Below are 22532 nucleotides of genomic sequence, written 5' to 3'. Positions count from 1 at the left end.
GCACATTCCATTTCAAACAAAACAGGATGTGGTAGGTCATTCTCCCGGGGGATGCTTTGACGGGATTAATTAAGAACAAGTTTACTAGTTTGCGTTTTGCAGGACAATTTGTTTCTTTCATGCTATCTGATTGTGCACTGTTTTGTAAACAGGCATCAGTGTTTTCTCCATTGGTGCAAATGTGTCATTTTCTTTCCTTGCTTATTCTAATAAGGCAGCTACTTGAAAGATCAGATTACTGATCTGAGTGAATCCTGCTATCCCTGCTATAAATCAGAACAAAAATAGAGCTTGCCTGTGTAGTGTTATTTGTTTGAATGCACATTACTTAGCTATTTTTAGGTCTTTTAAAGCTTTAATAAGATCACAATGTCACAGGATACATGACTCACAAAAGTATCAGGCCCTACAGATCATAGATTGGAGGGTAGCTAATGTTACCCCACTATTCAAAAAAGGTGGTAGAGAGAAAACGGGGAATTACATCGGTAGTGGGGAAAATGCTAGAGTCCATTATAAAAGATGTAATAGCAGAGTACTTGGAAAACAGTGACGGGATCGGACAAAGTCAACATGGATTTACAAAAGGTAAATCGTGCTTGACTAATCTACTGCAATTTTTTGAGGATGTAACTAGTAAAATAGATAAGGGAGAACCAATGGATGTGGTGTATTTGGACTTTCAGAAGGCTTTCGATAAGGTCCCGCATAAGAGATTAGTGTGTAAAGTTAAGGCACATCGGATTGGGGGCAAGGCATTGACTTGGATAGAGAACTGGTTGGCAGACAGAATGCAAAGAGTTGGAATAAACGGGTCTTTTTCCGAGTGGCAGGCAGCGACTAGTGGGGTACCGCAGGGATCGGTCCTTGGACCCCAGCTATTCACAATATATATTAATGATCTAGACAAGGGAACTAGATGTAATATCTCCAAATTTGCAGACGACACAAAGCTGGGTGGGCGTGTGTGCTGTGAGGAGGATGCCGAGAAACTCCAGGATGATTTGGACAGGTTGGGTGATTGGGCAAAAGCCTGGCAGATGCAATATAACGTGGATAAATGTGAGGTTATCCACTTTGGTGGCAAAAACAGGAAGGCAGTTTATTATCTGAATGGCAATAGATTGGGAGAAGGGGAAGTGCAACGAGACCTGGGTGTTCTTGTGCACCAGTTGCTGAAGGTAAGCATGCAGGTGCAGCAGGCGGTTAAGAAGGCAAATGGCATGTTGGCCTTCGTAGCGAGAGGGTTTGAGTACAGGAACAAGGATGTCTTGCTGCAGTTATACAGGGCCTTGGTGAGACCACATCTTGAGTATTGTGTGCAGTTTTGGTCGCCTTATCTGAGGAAGGATGTTCTTGCCATGGAAGGAGTTCAGCGAAGATTCACCAGGCTGATACCTGGGATGGCAGGAATGACGTATGAGGAGAGATTAGGTCGATTGGGCTTATACTCGCTGGAGTTTAGAAGAATGAGAGGGGATCTCATTGAAACTTATAAAATTCTGACAGGACTGGACAGACTAGATGCAGGAAGGATGTTCCTGATGGTCGGGGAGTCCAGAACCAGGAGTCACAGTCTAAGGATAAGGGGTAAGCCATTTAGGACAGAAATGAGGAGGAATTTCTTCACCCAGAGAGTGGTGAACCTGTGGAATTCTCTACCACAGAAGGCAGTAGAGGCCAATTCATTAAATATATTCAAGAAGGAGTTGGATAGATTTCTTAAGGCTAAAGGGATCAAGGGGTATGGGGAGAAGGCAGGGACAGGGTACTGAATTTGGATGATCAGCCATGATCGCATTGAATGGCGGAGCAGGCTCGAGGGGCCGAATGGCCTACTCCTGCTCCTATCTTCTATGTTTCTATTTTTCTATAGAATCATAGGCTCGAACAGCACAGGGGGAGGCCATTCGGCCCATTGTGCCTGTGCTGGCTCTTTGAAAGAGCAATCCAACTAGTCCCACTCCTCCCCACCCCTTGCTCTTTCCCTGTAGCCTTGCAACTTTTTCTTTTTCAAATATATATCCAATTCCCTTTTGAAAGTCACTATTGAATCTGTTTCCACCGCCCTTTCAGGCAGTGCGTTCCAGATCACAACAACTCGCTGCATAAAAAATGTTTCCTCATTCCCCTCTCTGATGCTATCTGTGTCCTTTAGTTACCGACCCTCCTGCCACTGGAAAAAGTTTCTCCCTATCTACTCTATCAAAACCCATTGTAATTTTGAACACCTCAAGCTGGATTTTACTCACCGAGACGCATTGGTGGCGGGACTGCTGCCTTCCGGGTTCTAGTCCTGCCCCCAGTGATGCACAGATGCTATTTTCCCCTGATTGGCCTTGTTAAGCCTGCCCTGCGGGCTTGTTGGCCAATTAAGGGAATGTCGGTGTCAGATGACGTCAGTTGATGATGCTTCATCTGCCGGTTTTCTTAAAGGGACATGAAACATTTATTTTTGACAGATGATTTGTCAGTGTTTGACAGCATTGAGGTGCTGTCAAACACTGACAATCACTGTACAAAGGTGAGCCCTTTCACCCAGGCTCTGCAATGACTCTCTCCTTAGGATAAAACAGATGGCAGCTGCAGGTGAGGGTACAGAAGTGATCTGACACTTCTCCCATTGAGGTGAGGCCACACAAACACGTCAAAGCTTGTCACCTACAGAAAAATCTAAATGCATTAAAAATGACTTTCCCAACATTTCCTTACCTCTGATACTCATCAGTGTCCCATTGCATCCTTCACACCACTTCTGCAGCTGTCATCTGTACACCAATATAACAACAGACCCACAGCACGCCTCATTTACCCTGGCGGGGTTCCCCGATGTCCACAGCAGAAGTCTAAAAATTTGAAAAAGCCTCTTAACTGCCTGTTAACTACCTGTTAACAGGCAGTTAAGAGACGATATTCCTCTTGCTGCCGCTAGGAGTCGGGTCCCTGTGCAAGTCAGGGGCCCGACTCCCAGGAAGATTGGTTAGAGGCGGTTTGGGAGCAGGTTCGGGACCCGCTCCCATTCTTTTTGACTTTCCCAGCAGTCCAGCCTCCAAACCCGCATCCTCAGGGCTGATAAAACCCAGGACCTCTATTAAATCTCCCCCTAACCTTCTCTGCTCTAAGGAGAACAATCCCAGCTTCTCTAGTCTCTTCACATCATCATGAGTTTGTGAGATGATATCAAGCCTTACGCCACTCATCCTTTGGCATTTTTTGGTGGTTTCTAGCATTGCTGTGTGGTTTTACTATGAGTAAATACTTCTTGTGGAATATTTGTCTCACTACTTAGATACAGATGTCAACAGTACTACTTCCCTGCAAATCTTCGATGGCTTATGCCTCTAATTAATGTGCATGCTTCTTTAATATGCAGTCAGCATTATTTCTGGGCTGTCCCCCACTGAGGTAGCTTAGTGTCCCTTCCACCGCACAATGACATAATTCATAACGGACTTCTTCAAATAAAGTCTGAAAGTTGTTATACACTTGGTCCACCACATGTTTATTGAGCGCTGAGGTAACTTATTTTGATTTCATGCTAAAGCAACATTGAGCTAGGAAGCATTTTTGCTAGACATTCCAATTCGCATTGGAGTTAATCCAAGTCAACCTTCATTTTCATGAGGTGCCTGAATACTTGGTGCCTCAATGTAATAAAATATTATTAGTGCAAGGGCATACAGAATTTTACCTTTTGTAATGTCATTGTTACTTACATATGAACATACAAAATTGACCGGCAGGAAAAGACCAGCTAGTCCATCAAGCCTGGCCCACACCATGATGGCCAGAGCATCATGACTGGACACTTCCTACCACCCCCTCCTCCCCCACCAATCGACGCTTTTGTCGATGTGAAGTTAGATTCTCCTTAATTCATTCTACTTCATACTTTCAAGATTGGATATTAGTACAAAACGAATAAGCGTGTTGAAACCAAATACAAATGTTTGATAGAGTAGATCAGAAGAAAGTGTTTCCAGTGGCAGGAGGGTCAGTATCGAGAGGACACAGATTTAAGATCATTGGTAGAAGAAGCAGAGGGGAGATGAGGACATTTTTTTTTATGCAGCGAGTTGTGATGATCTGGAATGCGCTGCCTGAAAGTGCTGTGGAAGCAGATTCAACAGTAACTTTCAAAATGGAATTGGATAAATACTTGAAAAGGAAAAATTTGCAGAGCTATGGGGAAAGAGCAGGGGGAGTGGGACTAATTGGATAGCTGCTTCAGAGAGCCAGCACAGGCACGATGGGCCAAATGGCCTCCTTCTGTGCTGTATCATTGATTGTATGAATACATTTTATGTGCCTTTTGTTAATAAAAGCAGATTTCTTTTTAGCACATCTCAAATGTTTGCGTAATCGAAAACATACCATGCTCATTGTCCAAAGTGTGATCAGTAGGCAGATTTGTGGGTGAATCTCGGACCGAACCTCCACCGACCAGCCAGTTCAGATTTGGGTTCCATCTGTTGTTATAGCCGCAAAGGTGATTTTCTTCGAAGGTGCACACTGTAATTGTAACGGCACTTGGTGAAAAGGAGGTCATGGTATTGGATACAGTGCGACAACCAGAAACAGAATCAAATCTAAAAACTTGCAGCTAGAAATTGGACCCAGCTGTAACATTTGCATGTTGAATTGTCATTGGCCCGCAGGCATCTGTAAGGAATACCTATTATATTCACATGTGATCACATGCTGAGTTGTCATTGGCCTGCAGGCATCTGTAAGGACTGCTACTGTTTAGAAGACCCAGGGGCCCGGACTCCATCTTGTCCACAAGGTGCTGTATGTATGTTTGAGTTCACAGACCTGATGCTTCATTAAAAGAGTTTAAACTGTAATACTCCGTTGTCCTGCAATTTATTATTTTTGTACAAAGTGTGCAAAACAAGACATGGTGTCAGAAGTGGGATTTGAAATGGACATCGTTGGAGCTCCCTTACCCCGAATGAATTGGGAATCTTTGAACTTACCTAGAGAATGGAGCAAGTTCAAGCAACACGTGGAGTTGATGTTTTCGGGTCCACTGAAAAGCAAAGGGGAGGAAGAAAGATGCAGCTACCTACTCCTGTGGATCGAAGAAAAAGGGAGAGACATTTTTAACACATGGTCTCTCACCACGGATGAAGCAAAGGTACTGAAAAGTTATTTTGACCATTTTGAAGCATATGTGATGCCCAAGACAAATACGATATTCGCTAGGTACAAGTTTCAGGAGAAAGTACAAGGAGCTAGTGAGTCGTTTGAACAGTTCGTGACTGAGTTAAAACTGCTGGTAAAAGACTGTGTATATGCAGATAAAGATGAGATGGTCAGAGACCGCATCGTGTTTGGAATACATTCAGCTAAAGTGAGAGAAAAACTTTTGAACGTTGGGTCCGGGCTAACGCTGGACAAAGCTATGGACATAGCTAGATCGCACGAGATAGCCCAAGCACAGTTGAAAACCATAACTGGTGCCACGAGCAGCTCAAGTGAACAGACCGTGCACGCAGTTAATAGACACACACCAAAGAACACCGCCCAGAGAGCGTGTTTCAGAACAGAAAGAACAGAGCGAGTTCTAACAATGGGCGACACAGACATAAAATGCTTCAAAAACTGTGGATATTGTGGAAACAACTGGCATGGAGAAAAGGAGTACTGCCCTGCCAAAGGAAGGCAATGTACTAAATGTGGTAAACGGAACCACTTTGCTAAAGTTTGCAGGACTGTTTTCGGAAAAATAGTACACACAGTGAGTGGCAGCCAAATGCCAGATAGAGAGCCAAATGCAAAGGAACTGTTTATTGATTCTGTGTCACAGAAAAAACAGATTTCAGAGACTGAGCAAGCCTATGCCGATATTCAGATAGGAAAACAGGGCAAAGAGCTTAAGTTTAAACTAGACACTGGATCTCAGGTTAATGTAATTCCTTTGAGTGAGTATCACAGCTTGAAGGATGAGTGTGAGCTACAGCCCACCTCACGCAGACTGACCGGCTATGGAGGTGAGCAGCTCATTGTAAAAGGCACATGCGTGATGAAATGCAAGTACAAAGAAAGCGACATGATGTTGGACTTTTACATTATTGACACTCAAGCACCTCCAGTGCTAGGTCTAAAGGCATGTTTAAACATGGACCTCGTCAAGCTAGTACTATCATTGACAGCACCAGTTGATAAGCAGACAGTCATGGAGGAGTTTGCTGACGTTTTCAAAGGAATCGGACTATTCCCAGGTGAATGCACTATTCACCTCGACCCAGCAGCAACCCCTGTGGTTTGCCCACCGAGAAGGATACCCCTTGCTCTACATAGTCGCCTGAAGTAGGAGCTGCAGAGCATGGAGAATACAGAAATCATCGTCTGGGAAACAGAACCGACAAAGTGGGTCAACGCGTTAGTAGTGGTTGAGAAACCACGTACAGGCAAGCTCAGAGTCTGTCTCGACCCCAGAGATTTGAACAAGGCTATCAAACGCCCTCACTACCCTCTACCAACACTAGATGACATCACACCCAAGCTAGTGGGAGCACGTTACTTCAGTGTAATGGACGAACGATCAGGATACTGGACTATCAAGCTCACGGAAGAGTCATCTAAGCTAACAACGTTCAACACACCATTTCGACGCTACCAATTTCTGCGTTTACCATTTGGTCTTATCTCAGCTCCGGATGAATTCCAGCAGAAGATCGACGAAACCTATGAAGGCCTCGACGGAGTAGTCGCAATCATAGACGACATCCTCATCTATGGCAGGAATAGAGAGGAACATGACAGGAACCTCCGTGCGATGCTACAAAGATCACGGGAGAAAGGTATCTGGCTCAAACCCGAGAAAAGCATAATCGGATCCACCGAGACCAGTTATTTTGGGCATCGCCTCTCAACTGATGGCATTAAGCCGGATCCAGAGAAAATCTCCGCCATCAAGAAGATGGAGCCGCCGAAGAACCGCGCAGAGCTAGAGACAGTACTAGGCATGGTTAACTACTTAGCCAAGTTTGCCCCGAGCCTCTCCGAAATCAACGCACCCATGCGTCAGTTGCTCAAACAATCCAATGAGTTCCTATGGGACAAACAACATGACACAGCATTTCAGAAAATGAAAGACCTAATCACCAGAGAACCAGGACCAGTTCTTGCCTACTTCGACCCCAACAAAGAGCTCAGACTACAAGTGGACGCGTCAAAGTACGGACTAGGTGCAGTATTACTGCAAGAAGGAAAGCCCATCGGCTACGCTTCCAGATCTCTCTCAGACAGTGAAATCAACTATGCTCAAATCGAGAAAGAGTTATATGCAATTCTGTTTGGATGTAAGCGTTTCCACCAGTACGTCTATGGCCGACAAGTCATTGTGGAATCCGACCACAAGCCCCTCGAGTCAATCATGAGGAAACCACTAGCCGCAGCCCCACCAAGGCTACAGAGAATGATCCTTCAGCTACAGAAGTATGACTTCACAATCATTCACCGTCCAGGCAAAGACATTCCTGTCGCAGACACGCTCTCCAGAAAGTCTCTTAGCTACCAGGACAGCAGCCTCAGTGAAGGCATCGATGTGCAGGTGCACATGGTGTACAACAGCTTACCTGTGAGTGACTCAAAACTGAAGGAGATCCGAGCAGGAACTGAGAAAGATGCACAACTCACACTGCTGGGCAAAGTCATACATGAAGGATGGCCTGAGGAAAGAAGGAAATGCCCTCAGAGCATATCTGAATTCTGGAACCACAGAGACGAACTGTCACAAATCAACAGAATCATCTTCAAAGGGGAGAAAATCATCATTCCTACCAGTCTCAGAGAAGAGATGTTGACAAAAATTCATGCTGGACATATGGGCATGGAAAAATGCAAGCAAAGAGCACGTGACATTATGTTTTGGCCCGGAATGTGCAAACACATTGAGGACATTGTCGGAAAATGTTCCATTTGTCTAGAACGCCGCCCATCAAATGTCAGAGCCCATGATACCTCACCGTATCCCAGACAGGCCCTGGCAGGTCGCGGCAACGGATCTGTTCACATGGAACAACGAGGACTACATAGTGACTGTTGATTACTACAGCAGATTTTTTGAATTGGACAAGCTTCAGAGCACCACATCTGCAGCTGTGATCCACAAGCTAAAGGCAGCCTTTGCCAGGCATGGCATTGTAGAGACCTTAGTCTCAGACAATGGGCCCCAATACAAATCAAAAGAGTTTGAGTCGTTTGCCAAGGCATGGGATTTCACACATGTCACATCAAGCCCACATTACCCCCAAAGTAATGGCCTTGCTGAAAAAACTGTCCAGATTGCTAAAACACTCATGGACAAAGCCAAAGCGGACAAAAGAGACCCCTACATCAGTCTCCTTGAGTACCGCAACACTCCGGTTGACAGCTTCAAGTCACCAGCGCAACTGTTGATGAGCCGCAGACTTCGCTCAATCCTTCCAAGCACCAACCAGCAGCTGCAGCCAGAGGTCGTCAGCTGCAAGCAAGTGCATGCAAAACGTGTACAGAGACAGCAACACCAAAAGAGATACTATGACAGGTCAGCTAGACTACTGCCGCCGCTGCACAATGGAGAATCCGTCAGAATCCAGGAGCATGACTACTGGAAGCCAGCAGTCGTCATCCAGCCAGCTGACACTGAGCGATCGTATCACATCCGCACCCCAGAAGGACAGGTGTACCGCCGCAATCGCAGGTACCTCCTGAACACCAAGGAACAACACCGTCATTCCGGCGAGAGGATCAGTTCAACAGAGTGTGATGAACAGAGCAATACACAAAACACATCATACTTACCTGAACCTAAACCTGAACCTGATTGTTGACCGATTCAGGAGCATGCTCAGTTCCATACCACACAAGGTCGGGACGAGAGGTCAAGCTTAGAGTTACCCTGACTTGTGAACTGTCAGAGGTTGTTGGCGGATCACTGTCCTAAAAAAAAACTACATCGTTATTGAAACGTTGAGATGTTTTCAGTGCTAGTTAAATGTTGAGTTTACTTATATGTTGATGATACTGAGAACATTAGGTAGAAGAAAGGTTTAAAAGTAATGCATAACATTTTTCTTTTAAAAGAAAGGGGATGTAACATTTGCATGTTGAATTGTCATTGGCCCGCAGGCATCTGTAAGGAATACCTATTATATTCACATGTGATCACATGCTGAATTGTCATTGGCCTGCAGGCATCTGTAAGGACTGCTATTGTTTAAAAGACCCAGGGGCCCGGACTCCATCTTGTCCACAAGGTGCTGTATGTATGTTTGAGTTCACAGACCTGATGCTTCATTAAAAGAGTTTAAACTGTAATACTCCGTTGTCCTGCAATTTATTATTTTTGTACAAAGTGTGCAAAACAAGACACCAGCTGCACTTTGTTTTTCGGGGCGGAACGGGTGCTAAAAGCATCAATATCCTGCCTCCCAGGCCCTGCAGGATATATCCAATGCCATTTTGGGTCAGGAGTAAGGGTTGCCAACCCTCCAGGATTGCCCTGGCGTCTCCAGTAATTAAAGATTCATCTCCAGGACACTGGCTGCGAGCAACACCCCAGAGAAAAATCATAGGGGCATTAAACAAATTGGTTGTTTTATTTTCTTTGAACACTTTGGATTATTAGTTATAAAAGTACTGGAGATTGAGTAAAAGGCTGTTTTGACTGGGGGGGCGGGGCAGTTGGAGACAAGAGGTCATGTGATGAAATACGCCCAACCAGAGTTGGTAACTGTTAAGCCTGTGTGTTCTAGTTATTGTTAATAAGAATCACTGCACACAGACCACAAGAGTAAATTCAACAGGTCTTTACTAGTCGGAGGTCAGGCTGAACTGCCCAATAAATCATTACACAGCACTTATATACCGGTGTGGTCACCACCGGTATTACAGTATACAGCAGCCAAGATAAAGTAGTGCATCTCTTAAAATAGTTCTCTTAAAGGTGGAACGGTTACATACACCACAATCCTCCCTTTTTAGCTTAACAGTATATATTCCCCATTAAACATAACATAATAACATATATACACAACTTCATGTAAAAACAGTTCACAGATTCAGTCTCTGAGGAGTCCTCCTGATCCGAGACGGATAACACCTTTCAGGGGTCTCTGGTTCTCGTTGCTGGGGTGACTCATCTAGTTGATCCCCTATGGATAGGACATCATCATCAGGTATATTCACTTCTGAGGTAGATGCTTCAGGTTCACTAACTTCCTCCACGGTTGTCTCTGTCGTAACCATGGGCTCGACCCTTGTTCTCGATCCCACCAGTTGGTCAGCATGACGTCGCATTACATTTTCACCAACATCTACCGTGTACATCAGGGGTCCTTGTCTGGCCCGAATTGTTCCAGACTGCCATTTCTCGTTTTTATAGTCCCTGGATAACACCGGTTGTCCTATTTCAAAACTCCGAGTGGGCTTGTTATTGATATGCTGGAACTGTTTGTTTTTGACTTCCCTCCGCACATTTGGTTTTAACAAGTCCAACCTGGACCGCAACCTCCTGTTATAGAACATCATGGCAGGACTTTGGTTTGTTGTTGCATGGGTGGCGTTTCGATATGCCAGTAGGAAATTGTCCACCTTGTGTTGCAGTGGAATCTGATCTTCGCTCATGGCCTTTATTGCCTTTTTGAACGTCTGTACAAACCTCTCGGCCAGCCCATTCGTAGCTGGATCATATGGGGCAGAGGTATAATGTTTCACCCCATTCTTCTTCAGGAATTTCTGGAATTCCTCTGACACGAACTGTGGTCCGTTGTCTGAACATATTTGCTCTGGCAATCCATTTCTTGCAAATATCGTTCTTAGCACCGCGATCGTCTTCTCCGAGGTAGTGGTCGTCATTTTAATCACTTCTGGCCATTTAGAATGTGCGTCCACCGCAATTAAAAACATGGAATCCATGAATGGACCAGCAAAGTCAATATGTACACGTTGCCATGGGGTTGAAGGCCATTCCCATGGATGCAACGGTGCAATTGGAGGTGCATTTTGGACTTTTTGGCACCCTGAGCAGCTTTTCGTCAGATCCTCTATCTGTTGGTCGATACCCGGCCACCACACATAAGCCCTAGCAAGGCTTTTCATCTTGACTCCCCCCAGATGACCTTCATGTAGTTCTTTTAGAACTCTCTCTCTTAACTTAGGAGGGATAATCACCCTTGTTCCATACATCAATGTTCCCTGACAGATGGACAGCTGTTCTCGTCTTGCTGAGAATGCCGGTAACAGTGGATCACCATGGGCTGGCCATCCCTTTACTGTCAATTCGTAGACCCGGGACAGTGTCGGGTCATTCCTAGTCTCCCTTTCAATATTTGCATTGGTGACAGGTAAACATTCGATGACGGGCGAGTGAAATAACTCCACCGGGTCAACCGTCGGTGCCTCCTCCTCAGTAGGTAGTGGCAGGCGCGACAGCCCATCAGCATTACCATGCTGCTTTGTACCTTTGAATTCTATCTGATATTGATGTGCCCCTAGGAAAAGGGACCATCTCTGGAGCCTCTGTGCTGTCATCACCGAAACACCCTTCTTAGGGTTAAAAATGGATACCAACGGCTGGTGGTCTGTCAGCAGTGTAAACTTCTGGCCCTGCAGGTAATGATTAAACTTCTTTACTCCCCACACAAGGCTGAGAGCCTCCCTATCTATCTGAGCATAGTTGCGCTCAGCGGAGGTCAATGATCTGGATGCAAATGCGACTGGCCTTTCCAAGCCATTTGGCAACTTGTGTGAGAGTACTGCTCCAATACCATAAGGAGAAGCATCACAAGCTAAACGAATAGGTAGCGTTGGGTTGAAGTGAGCCAACACTTCCTCTGAGCTGATCAATGCCTTGCTTTTGCGAAAGGCCTTCTTACAGTCCTCGCTCCACTTCCATGGTACTTCTTTCTGCAAAAGAGCGTTCAGCGGGTGCAGCACCGTGGATAGATTTGGCAGAAACTTATGGTAATAGTTAATCAACCCTAGGAACGACCTCAACTGGGATACATTTTCCGGAGCGGGAGCCTTCACAACAGCTTCGATCTTGTCAGGTGACTTGTGCAGCCCCTCCTGGTCAATGACATGACCACAGTACGAGATCCGTTTCTGAAAGAACTCACATTTCTGGCGATTAACTCGAAGTCCATATTCCTTCAATCTGGTGAGCACCAGTTTCAAATTTGCGAGGTGTTCCTCATCGTCCTCTCCTGTAATCAGGATATCGTCCAAGTAACATTGAGTGCTTGGAATTCCCTGTAATACCTGCTCCATGGCCCTCTGCCAAATTGCTGGAGCCGAAGCCACTCCAAAAACCAGTCTATTATATCGATACAAGCCTCTGTGCGTGTTGATTGTGAGATACTGGCGCGACTCTTCCTCAACTTCCATCTGTAAGTACGCTTGCGCCAGGTCTATCTTGGTGAAGTGTTTCCCGCCAGACAATGAAGCAAAGATATCCTCAATCCGCGGAAGCGGATATTGCACCGTGTGAAGCACCGGATTAACCGTGATCTTGAAGTCTCCACAGATGCGGACCTTCCCCGGTTCCCCTGGCTTGTTACTCGATGAACGCTTCATGATGGGAACAATGGGCGTGGCCCACTCACTCCAGTCCACCTTAGACAGTACTCCTGAACGTTCTAGCCCTTCCAGCTCAGCTTCCACAGCAGGTCATATCGCATAAGGTACCGGTCTGGCTTTGAAAAATTTTGGGTTTGCATGTTCTGCAATCTTGATTTTTGCCGTAATTCCTCTCAGTGTTCCCAGTCCCTGTTGGAACACCTCTTTAACCTCATCCAATATTCTGGACAATCGTTCAGGTTTGACATCTTTTTTTCCGGAATCTACCGTTATTGCTTTTAGGGAGTGCCAGTCCATATTTATTTTCCTGATCCACTCCCGTCCCAGAAGTGGTGGACCTCCCTCAGGTAGTACATATAAGTCCATTCCTTGGTGTTCTTTGCCCTTGTGTACCACCTTGACTTTTATCTTTCCGATGGGGTATACTCTTTGCCCCGTGTATGTCTGCAATACTATCTCCGTATCCCGTAGGGGAATATGTGTGAATAACCTTTTGTAATCTTGCTTATTCATGACCGTCAACGCCGATCCGGTGTCCAATTCCATCTTCACTTGGACTCCTGCTATCTGAAGTGTGACCCAGATAGTTTGTAGGTCAGCTTCCTTACTCACATTGTGAATTCTCAGACTACCCAGTTCCTTGCTGTTGGAGTCTGAATCCGAATTCTGTTCATCCGAACTCTTCTCAGCCACCTTATGTACCTTTCTGCACTTTTCCTGCGGTGACTTTTTGTTGCTGGTCTTCTTTCCTGACCGGCATACTTTAGCTATGTGACCAAGCTTGCCACATTTTCTGCATTCCTGATTTTTAAACCAGCATTGGTTCTGATCGTGTGTTGTCTTTCCACAACGATAACATTTCGCTGTACCCAAAGCCATTTGATCTACGCTGAGTACCGCTGCCTTCAGCTGCATTTCCGCAGTGCCTCTCGCTGCGGCTTCGTGCGATGCTGCAATAGTGACAGCCTTATCAAGTGTAAGATCATTCTCTTCAAGCAGCCGCTTTTGTGTTCCTTCTTTCGACAATCCACACACGAATTTGTCTCTCAGTGCCTCTGTCAGTCTTTCCCCAAATTGACAGTATTTCGCTAGCTTACGCAGTTCAATTAAATACTCCGCGTTGCTTTCCTCTTTCAGTTGCGTTCTCGCATAAAATTTAAATCATTCCGCTGACATCAGCGGTGTGGGGTTCAAATAATTTCTCAGGACAGCAACAATATTAGCGAAAGCCTGATCCGCCGGTTTAGCTGGTGATAGACGATGCTTCAATAGCCCGTATGTCTTCGCACCCATTGAGTTTAGTAAGGTTAGTGCTTTATCTTCATCTGATATTTTATTTGCCTTACAATAAATCTCTATGCGTTCTACATACGTGGCCCAATCTTCAACATCGGGATCGAAATCGTTGATGTTACCACGCTTAGGCATCCTCGCAATCTTCTTGAGAAACAAAAATAATTTTTTTTTTTTTTTTTTTCAAAATGGCGGTTTCCCGCGCTTGTCTTCTTCCCCCGCCTACGAAAATGGCGGCTTCCCGCGTTTGCCTTTCTCCCCTGCTGGCTGTAATGGCGATTGCCATATTGCTGCGTTCGCCCTCCCCAGCGGTTCTCAAATTGTGCCTCCCAGCCCCTCTTGCAGTCCGGTCCTTTCCCCCGGCTGTGGCTGAGTTCTCCGCGTTTTTAAAATTTTTTTTTATCCCGCGCCTTGCGGCCTCGGTAGCTGCCCGGCCTTTTTCCCCGGTCGCGGTCGAGCTCTCTCTCGACGCTGTTGCGTCTCCCAGCCCGCTTGCAGCCGGCTGCGTTTGCATTCACCGCGGCTCCCGTGCCTTATGCTGCCCCAGTCTCAGTGCCTCTGGCCCCGACTTCTGTCCGGCTCTTTTCCCCGGCCGTGGTCGAGTTCTCCGCCCTTATATCCTCCGTTTTTCCCTCCCCTACTTCACAACCAACGTGGCCGACTTGCTGCTCGTCGCTGATCGGCTTACCCACCACTGTGATAGAAGGGATGATCACTGCCTGTTGCTGATGGAAGGCTTCATGTCAGGATTCTTCCTTGCTCTTCAGACCCGAGTCTTTTCTCAGCAGGATGATGAGGGCGGATGCCTCTTCTCAACGCCCGTTAAACTGCCTTGGATATATCTCTGCCGCAGGGTAAGATCGTCATCGTCGCCACTGTTAAGTCTGTGTGTTCTAGTTATTGTTAATAAGAATCACTGCACACAGACCACAAGAGTAAATTCAGCAGGTCTTTACTAGTCGGAGGACAGGCTGAACTGCCCAATAAATCATTACACAGCACTTATATACCGGCGTGGTCACCACCGGTATTACAGTATACAGCAGCCAAGATAAAGTAGTGCATCTCTTAAAATAGTTCTCTTAAAGGTGGAACAGTTACATGCACCACAGTAACCCTAGTTAGTTCTAACTTGCAGAGCAACTTCACCCCCATAGAGACTGCAGAAATGTGGTTACTTTGGAATTTGAAAAAAAGTCGTTGAGTATATTCAAGACTGAGATTGCTAGATTTTTGGGCTCTAGGGGAATCAAGGGATATGGGGATAATGCGGGATGCTGGAGTTGAGGTAGAAGATCAGCCATGATCTTACTGAATGGCGGAGCAGGCTCGAGGGGCCCTATGGCTGACTCCTGCTCCTATTTCTTATGTTCTTAAGTACCTGATTTAATTGAAATTTTCCACTGCAGGATGGGCAGTTTTGGTTAGCAGCTGAAAAGCTCCTTTGCAACCTAATCTTAATATTGAATCATCGCATTCAACAATGGTCCCACACATTTCACCACTAATGTAACAGTTTAATTATTCTTACTTTCATTTTGACTGGTATAACAATTAAATTAACTCACCAATGCAATTGCCAGGAGTGATATTGATTTCAAAAACTGCAATGCTAGCCTTTGGATCTGGGTTGACTACGCCTTCTAGAATGATCTATGCCAAAGTAGAAAGAAACATTAATATAGAATGTTTGTAAATAATAACAAGTGTAACCAATTTTTTTAAATTCAACAAACTGATTCTCAGCTCACATCACAATCCATTGAAGTTGCCGGGTAGCTATTTCCTTCCAGTTTTTCCCTCTTTTATCTTTCCCACTCTTGAAGGCACCACAGCTAATTTTTTTTTCTGGGTGTCAAGTGGACACCTGATAGACACAGTGCATCAGTGGAGAGACAGCTGCACAAATGTTTCCTTCCCTGGGAACATCAGCTGTGGCTCAGTAGGTAGAGCCCTCACCTCCGCATCAGAAGGATTGAGGGTTCTAGTCCCACTCCAGGGACTTGAGCAAATATAGGCTGACACTCCACTCCAGTCCAGTACTGAGGGAGTTCTACACTGTCGGAGGTGCCGTATTTCAGATGAGATGTTAAACTGAGGCCCTGTCTGCTCTCTCAGGTGGACATAAAAGATCCCATGGCACTATTAGAAGAGCAGGGCAGTTCTGGGAGTGAAGGGTTATGGGGGGCGGGCAGGGAAGTGGCTTTGAGACCATGATCTTATTGAATGGCAGAGCAGGCTCGAGGGGCCAAGTGGCTTATTTCTTATGTTCTCCCTGGTGTTCTGACCAATATTTATCCCTCAACCAACATCACTAAAACAGATTATCTGGTCATTATCACATTGCTGTTTGTGGGACCTTGCTGTGCACAAATTGGCTGCCATGTTTCCTACATTACAACAGTGACTACACTTTAAAAGTACTTCATTGGGATGTCAAGGGCGCTATATAAATGCAAGTTTTCTTTCTTTCTCCCAGGAGAGCTCCAGGCACAGGCTCATCCCCTGCCTGAGCCTTATGGTTACAGATTTGAGGCTTTGGAGAGCGTGCAGAGGTGGCTTACTAGATTGGTACCAGGGATGAGAGACTTCTGTTACGTCGTGAGACTGGAGAAGCTGGGGTCGATCTCCTTAGAGCTGAGAAGGTTAAGAGGGAGATTTGATAGAAGTGTTCAAAATCATGAATGGTTTTGATATAAGGAGAAATTGTTTCCACTGTAAGGAGGGTCGGTAACCAGAGGACACAGATTTAAGATAATTGGTAAAAGAACCAGAGGGGAGATGAGGACTTTTATTTTATATAGCGAGTTGTTGTGATCTGGAATGCTCTGCCTGAAAGGGCAATGGAAGCAGATTCAGTAGTGACTTTCAAAATGGAATTGGATAAATACTTGAAGGGAAAAAAATTCCAGGACTATGGGGAAAGAGCAGGGGGAGTGGGACTAATTGGATAACTCTTTCAAAGAGCCAGCACAGGCACGATGGGCCAAATGGCCTCCTTCTGTGCTGTGTCATTCTAAGATTCTATGATTTGAGCACAGCTCGCAGGCCTCTTAAGTGACGGACTGCAGCTGCATTACAACAGTGATTACACTTCAAAAATACTTCATTGGCTGTAAAGCGCTTTGGGGCGTCCTTGTAGTGTCCGAGGATCAATAATACTCAGACTGCAGGAGAACAATGAAACAGGTATTTACTTGAACAGAGGGTAACTTAAGACTGAAAAACAGAAGCCTGCTATGGCTTTATATACAGGGGTGGTCACTGCCGGTACTGCAGTATAGAATCAGTTCTTCTCTTAAAGGTACATACACAACAATTCCTCCCCTTTTAGATAAACAGTACATAACATTCATTTAACAACTAAATAATAACTAATTACAATTACAATTTTCTCTGTACTATATACATCAACTGAAATAATCATTTATAAGTTCAGTCTTTGAGGAGGCTTCCTGATCCTGACTGGATAGCGCCTTTCTCAAGTATCCTGTTCTTGCGGCGGAGTTGATTCTGGCTCATTGTCATTGGTTGGTTCATCAGCTTCCAATACCACTGCTTCTGAGGTAGACGCAATCTGTACTTCGGGTTGATTACCAGGTGCACCTGCTCGTGGTATGGGTTTGGCTTGTTCCTGTGACTCTAGAACCTGGTCAGCATGGCGTCTCACGGCTCTCTCCAACGTCCACTGTGTACATTAGTGGTCCCTGCTGTGTGCATATCGTTCCTGGCTGCCATTTTTCTGTTCGGTAGTCGCGGGCCAAGACTGGTTGCCCTATCTTGAAGCTCCTGGTTGGCTTCTCATTTATGTGCTGGAATTGCTTATCCTCAACATCTCGTCTTATGTTTGGTTTGAGCAAATCCAGGCGACATCTTAGCCTTCGGTTGAAGAACATTATGGCTGGAGCTTGGTTGGTGACTGCATGTGTTGCATTCCGGTAAGCAAACAAGAAATTATCCACCTTGTGTTGTAGTGGTATGTCGTCATTATGCATTGCCTTTATGGCCTTTTTAAAGGTCTGAACAAACCTCTCAGCCAATCCATTTGTGGCTGGATGATATGGGGCAGATGTGTAATGCTTCACCCCATTATTCCTCAGAAACCTCCGGAAATCCTCTGACACAAACTGTGGCCCATTGTCGGAGCAAATCTGTTCTGGCAAGCCATTCCTGGCGAAGATGGTCCGTAGGACTGCAATAGTTTTCTCCGTGGTGGTGGAGGACATTTTGATGACCTCTGGCCATTTCGAATGGGCGTCCACAGCGATTAGAAACATTGAGTCCATAAATGGACCAGCAAAATCAATGTGTACCCGTTGCCATGGAGATGAGGGCCACTCCCATGGATGTAGCAGGGCCTGTGGTGGAGCGTTTTGGACCTTCTGGCATCCTGTGCATCTCTTGGTCATATCCTCGATTTCTTTATCGATTCCCGGCCACCACACAAACGCCCTGGCTAGGCTCTTCATTTTTACCCCTCCCAGATGACCCTCATGAAGCTCATTGAGCACTCTATCTCTCAACTTGGGTGGAATTACCACTCGGGATCCACACATCAAGGTCCCCCGGCACACTGACAGCTGTTCTCTCCTTGGCGAGAATGCTGGCAACAGTGAGTCGCCATGTGCTGGCCATCCCTTCACCATCAAATCATAGAACCGAGAGAGTGTCGGGTCATTTTGGGTTTCCTTCTCTATACTTGAGTTTGTAACAGGTAGACATTCGACTATGGTCGCATGGAATATCTCAACAGGGTCCACTGCAGGTGCTTCCTCTACCGTAGGCAATGGTAGGCGTGACAGCCCATCAGCATTTCCATGCTGTTTCGTACCCTTGTACTCTATGTCGTACTGATGTGCCCCTAGAAAAAGTGACCATCTTTGCAGCCGTTGCGCCGTCATCACCAGAACGCCCTTCTTTGGGTTAAAAATGGAGACCAGGGGCTGATGATCAGTCAGTAGGGTGAATTTCTGCCCGTGCAGATAGTGATTGAACTTCTTCACCCCCCACACCAGGCTGAGGGCCTCCCTGTCAATCTGGGCGTAGTTACGCTCGGCTGAGTTTAACGAGCGCGACGCAAAGGCTATTGGCCTCTCTGAACCGTCAGGGAATTTGTGTGACAGCACCGCTCCGATGCCGTAGGGAGACGCATCACATGCTAACCGAATCAGTAGTGTTGGATTGTAGTGGGCCAATGCTTCTTTTGAAGTGATTAGGCATTTACATTTCTGAAAGGCACGCTTACACTCATCACTCCATTTCCATGTTACTCCAGTTTGCAGTAGGGCGTTCAGTGGGTGCAAAATTGTAGATAAATTCGGCAAGAACTTATGGTAGTAGTTCACCAACCCGAGGAACGATCTCAGTTGCGACACATTTTCCGGTGCTGGAGCCTTGACTACAGCCTCAATCTTGTCCGGCGACTTATGCAACCCTTGCTCATCAATCATGTGGCCACAATACGAGATTTGTCTCCTGAAGAACTCGCATTTGGGGCGGTTGGCTCGTAGCCCATATTCCTGTAATCTCGTGAGCACCTGCTCCAGGTTGGCAAGGTGTTCACTGTCATTTTCGCCTGTAACCAGGATGTCATCCAAATAACACTGGGTCCCCGGGATCCCTTGCAGGACTTGTTCCATCGCCCTCTGCCAAATAGCCGGGGCTGATGCTACCCCGAATACCAGTCGATTGCACTGGTAAAGGCCTTTGTGAGTGTTTATCGTGAGGTATTTCCTAGACGCTTCTTCCACCTCCATTTGTAGATACGCTTGGGCCAGATCAATCTTTGTAAAGCGTTTCCCTCCAGATAGTGAGGCGAAAATATCTTCTATCCGTGGAAGTGGATATTGTACTGTGTGCAGGACTGGGTTCACAGTTACCTTGAAGTCCCCACAGATGCGAACCTTCTTCGGTTCCCCAGGCGTGCTGCTCAATGATTTCTTCATTACAGGAACGATGGGTGTGGCCCACTCACTCCACTCCACCTTGGACAGCACACCCGAACGCTCCAGACTCTCCAGCTCTGCTTCAACGGCTGGGCGGATCGCGTAAGGTACCGGTCTGGCCTTAAAAAATTTTGGGTTTGCGTTATCTTTGATTTTTATCGTTGCTGTTACTCCTTTTAGAGTCCCAAGTCCTTGTTGGAACACCTCTTTTGCGTCAGTTAGAATTTTTGACAGTCGTCCAGGTGTGACGTCATCATCCTTTTTATCAGTCACAGTTAGCGCCTGAATGGAATGCCAATCCAATTGTATTTTTCAGATCCATTCACGTCCCAATAATGGTGGTCCTCCATCTGGTAGTATATATAGATACAGTTTCTGTGTTTCCTTGCCGTTGTATTCAACTGGCACCCTTATTTTTCCTCTGGGGTAGACTTTTTGCCCCGTGTATGTCTTCAATACAATGGACGTGTCCTTCAAGGGTATGTGTGAGAATAGCCGCTCATAGTCTCGTCGATTCATGACAGTTAGGGCTGACCCTGTGTCCAATTCCATCTTTACTGGGGACCCTGCTATCATGAGGGTGACCCAAATGGTTCGGTGATCCTCCTTTGCGATCACGTTGTGTAACTTTAGACAACTTAGTCTCCTGCTCCCGGAGTCCTTATCACGCTCCTGATCTTCCGAACTACTGTCTGTCAATTTCTTTACTTTCTTGTACTTTCCCTTAGTAGTTCTTGTAGTGTTGGTTTTCTTTCCCGACCTGCAGACTCTTGCTATGTGTCCCATTTTCCCACATTGCCTGCATACATTGTCCTTAACCCAGCAGTCCTTCTGATCATGGGTTGTTCTGCCACAGCGATAGCACTTTTCTGCTCCATACGCCATTTCGTTAGTGCTGTATTCGTGGTTTCTGTTGTATTTCTGCAGCTCCCCGTGCTGCTGCTTCGTAGGATACTGCCACGCTGAAAGCCTGTTCTAGCGTCAGGTCCTTTTCCGAAAGTAGTCGTTTCTGGGTTCCTTCACTCTGGAGCCCACAGACAAACTTATCCCGCAAGGTGTCTGACAGTCCTGCTCCGAACTGGCAGTGCTTCGATAACTCGCGTAGTTCCGTAAGATAGTCAGCATTGTTCTCATCTTTGTGCTGGTTTCTTTTATGTAACTTGAATCTTTCTGCTATCAGCAGTGGTGTAGGGTTTAGGTGTTCCTGTAAGATATTAACAATCTCTTCAAAACTTTTCTCCATTGGTTTAGCTGGGGTAATTAAATTCCGCAATAGGCCGTACGTTCTCGCGCCCATCAAACTTTCCATCGGCCACCTCATTGGCATTGCAGTACACTTCAATTCTTTCCACATACGTGGTCCAGTCTTCTACGTCTTGTCGAAAGCAGTGATACTGCCACTCTTCGGCATCTTGGGTGATTTAAAATGGCGCCTCCCGCGCTTTTTCTTCTTCCCCAATGTAATAAAATGGCGCCTCCCACGCTTTTCCTTCTTCCCCAATGTAATAAAATGGCGCCTCCCACGCTTTTCCTTCTTCCCCTTGCTGCCACGCTGCTCCTAGCGTTCTACAGGGTAATGGCGGCGACCTGCGGCTTCGGCGCATCTCACTTTTCCTTCACCGCGTTCTATCCTCTCCACGCTGCCCTGTTCTTGAACACCGACCGCGCCCTGTGCACTCCACCCTCTCTCTCTCTCTTCCTCCCGACGACGCTGCACGACCCCTTTGCAGAGCCGCTCGATCGAGCCCGCCGCAGTCCGGAAGGGTCAGCGCACTACCTGCTACCAGCACGACTTGCTGGAACACCTCGACTGGGGAGCCAGGCCCAGCTCTCCACAGCCTCCCCTGCAACTCTCCGATGGATCCCTGGGCGGTTGCCCGCGGTCGACGCCCGCCGTTCTGACTTCGACCTCCAAGACGCTTCTCTTCAGGGAAAAGATCCCCGTGAGGCCAGTGTAGTGTCCGAGGATCAATAATACTCAGACTGCAGGAGAACAATGAAACAGGTATTTACTTGAACAGAGGGTAACTTAAGACTGAAATACAGAAGCCTGCTATGGCTTTTTTTACAGGGGTGGTCACTGCCGGTACTGCAGTATAGAATCAGTTCTTCTCTTAAAGGCACATACACAACAGTCCTGAGGTGATGAAAGGTGCTATAGAAAGGCAAATTCTTTCTTTTCTTTTCATCACATGGCTATTCATTGTTTGTGAGCCAGCCAGCTATTTGACTGTGGCGGGCAAGTTCAATCCTCTGCTCATCTGTTACGATGCAACCCCACCTGATTTTTCTTCTCTCCAGACCGGTTGTATTTACTGAGGCCAAGTGAAGCCCTAAGCGCCGAGATCAGGTAAATCTGCGCAGACTAAGGGTCAAACCCGAGACCTCCCCCGTCTGTGTATGGCTCAGCGCTATACCACTCCTTGGAACAGCTCGTCAAATTCTGATTCAGAAATAATTTCAAACTCCCATTGAGTTAGAAAACCACTGCGTGTATTTTTAGAGGCAACAGATGTTCAATAATTACAGTATGTTGGTGGGGGACAAAGAGCAGAGGGAGTAACACAGCATATTAGCTCAAGACAGTCATGCCCTCTCTATGTTCTACAGAGAGACTTTTAAAATTAAATTTAATCGTTGTTTTGAATCTGTGTAAAAATAGTGCTTGTTTTTTCAGCCGCACAGTTTGTCTACAATGTTGGCATAAATATCTGAGGGAATCTA

At 46.2% G+C, this 22532-nt stretch overlaps 1 protein-coding gene across 1 annotated transcript in view; it reads right to left on the bottom strand.

The window, feature by feature from the left end:
* Window positions 1-22532, bottom strand: part of mamdc2a (MAM domain containing 2a) — a 249100-nt gene that overhangs the window by 134202 nt on the left and 92366 nt on the right. Inside the window, exons 4-5 of the mRNA XM_085992348.1 lie at window positions 15432-15516; window positions 4375-4512 (exon numbers count right to left, since the gene is read on the bottom strand). Of these exons, the coding sequence (XP_085848474.1) occupies window positions 4375-4512; window positions 15432-15516 (223 nt within the window). The remainder of the gene's footprint in view (window positions 1-4374; window positions 4513-15431; window positions 15517-22532) is intronic.

This window comes from Somniosus microcephalus, chromosome 1 (genome assembly GCF_052327205.1).
Source record: "Somniosus microcephalus isolate GS21.2 chromosome 1, FLI_Smic_1.0, whole genome shotgun sequence".
Taxonomy (NCBI): Eukaryota; Metazoa; Chordata; class Chondrichthyes; order Squaliformes; family Somniosidae; genus Somniosus; species Somniosus microcephalus.
Note: the sequence above shows the minus strand (reverse complement) of the source record. Positions and strands in the feature narration are given on the sequence as shown.